Source organism: Malurus melanocephalus, unplaced genomic scaffold (genome assembly GCF_030028575.1).
Source record: "Malurus melanocephalus ecotype Western Australia unplaced genomic scaffold, MMel_1.1 scaffold_1340, whole genome shotgun sequence".
Taxonomy (NCBI): domain Eukaryota; kingdom Metazoa; phylum Chordata; class Aves; order Passeriformes; family Maluridae; genus Malurus; species Malurus melanocephalus.
This window is the reverse complement of record NW_026624572.1, coordinates 27,801-28,807: the sequence shown is the minus strand read 5'-3', so window position 1 is coordinate 28,807 and position 1,007 is coordinate 27,801. Positions and strand designations below refer to the sequence as shown.

General features: G+C 56.1%; 1 protein-coding gene across 1 annotated transcript in view; it reads right to left on the bottom strand.

The window, feature by feature from the left end:
* STK32C (serine/threonine kinase 32C) overlaps positions 1-1,007 on the bottom strand; it is an 11,108-nt gene that overhangs the window by 3,012 nt on the left and 7,089 nt on the right. Inside the window, exons 7-8 of the mRNA XM_057387748.1 lie at positions 399-524; positions 141-272 (exon numbers count right to left, since the gene is read on the bottom strand). Of these exons, the coding sequence (XP_057243731.1) occupies positions 141-272; positions 399-524 (258 nt within the window). The remainder of the gene's footprint in view (positions 1-140; positions 273-398; positions 525-1,007) is intronic.

The following is a 1,007-nucleotide window of genomic DNA, read 5'->3' as shown; positions in this document are numbered from 1 at the left end:
AAACCCACTGAACACCCACTGAACACCCACTGAACACCCACTGAACACCCACCCAAACCCACTGAACACCCCCCAAACCCACTGAACACCCACCCAAACCCACTGAATCCCCGCTGGGTGTTACCCCAGGGAGCACATACAGACTGCGAGCTGTCCTTGCTGCTATCCCTTGATTTGTTCTTCGCCAGCCTCTTCTTCTTCTTGTGCAGGGGCCTGGACTCCAGAATCATCTCCTCCAGCTCGAAGGTGGGGTCGCAGTGCAGGCGGCCCTTCTGCTGGGACACAACATATCACATCAGGACAGCAGGGACCCAGAATGAGAAAGCTCTGCTGTCACAGAGGTTCCTGTGACACGGGAGCAGCCCTGCCCAGGGTCAGACAGGGATCACCCCACTCACGTTGGGGACAAAGCCGGGCTCCACGCGCTTCTCRCACACGTCACCCCACACCACGCTGGACAGGTATGCTGAGGCCTGAATGTGGGCCAGGCAGGAGAAACGGTGCTCAGGATTCACTGTCAGCAGCTGGGGAGGGAAAACAGCGGAGATAAAGCATGGAGAGAAGAGCATTTCCACCAGAGRGGACASACAAAGCACCCAGAGCATCCTGCCYGGGCCAACTCCAGTGGTTCAGCCTTCTGCTGTACGAAATAAATACCTTACCATAGCAAAAACACCTAAGGAAATGTTCTGGAGTTGTGAAACCAGGTCCCACAAGTTCCTGGATCAGCTGGGTCTGCCCCTGCCATGCCCAACCCTTCCCATGGCAGTCTGCACTGCTGCCCTGCTGTTCCCTGTGCCAGGGACACATCCATCCCTCCAGAGCTGGTCCTTTTTGTCCAACCTCCCTGTCCTATTACACACTGTCTGGGACACAGGGACACCACTCCATCCATCCCTCCATCCATCCACATCCATCCATCCCTCCATCCATCCATCCATCCACATCCATCCATCCATCCATCCATCCATCCATCCATCCATCCATCCATCCATCCATCCATCCCT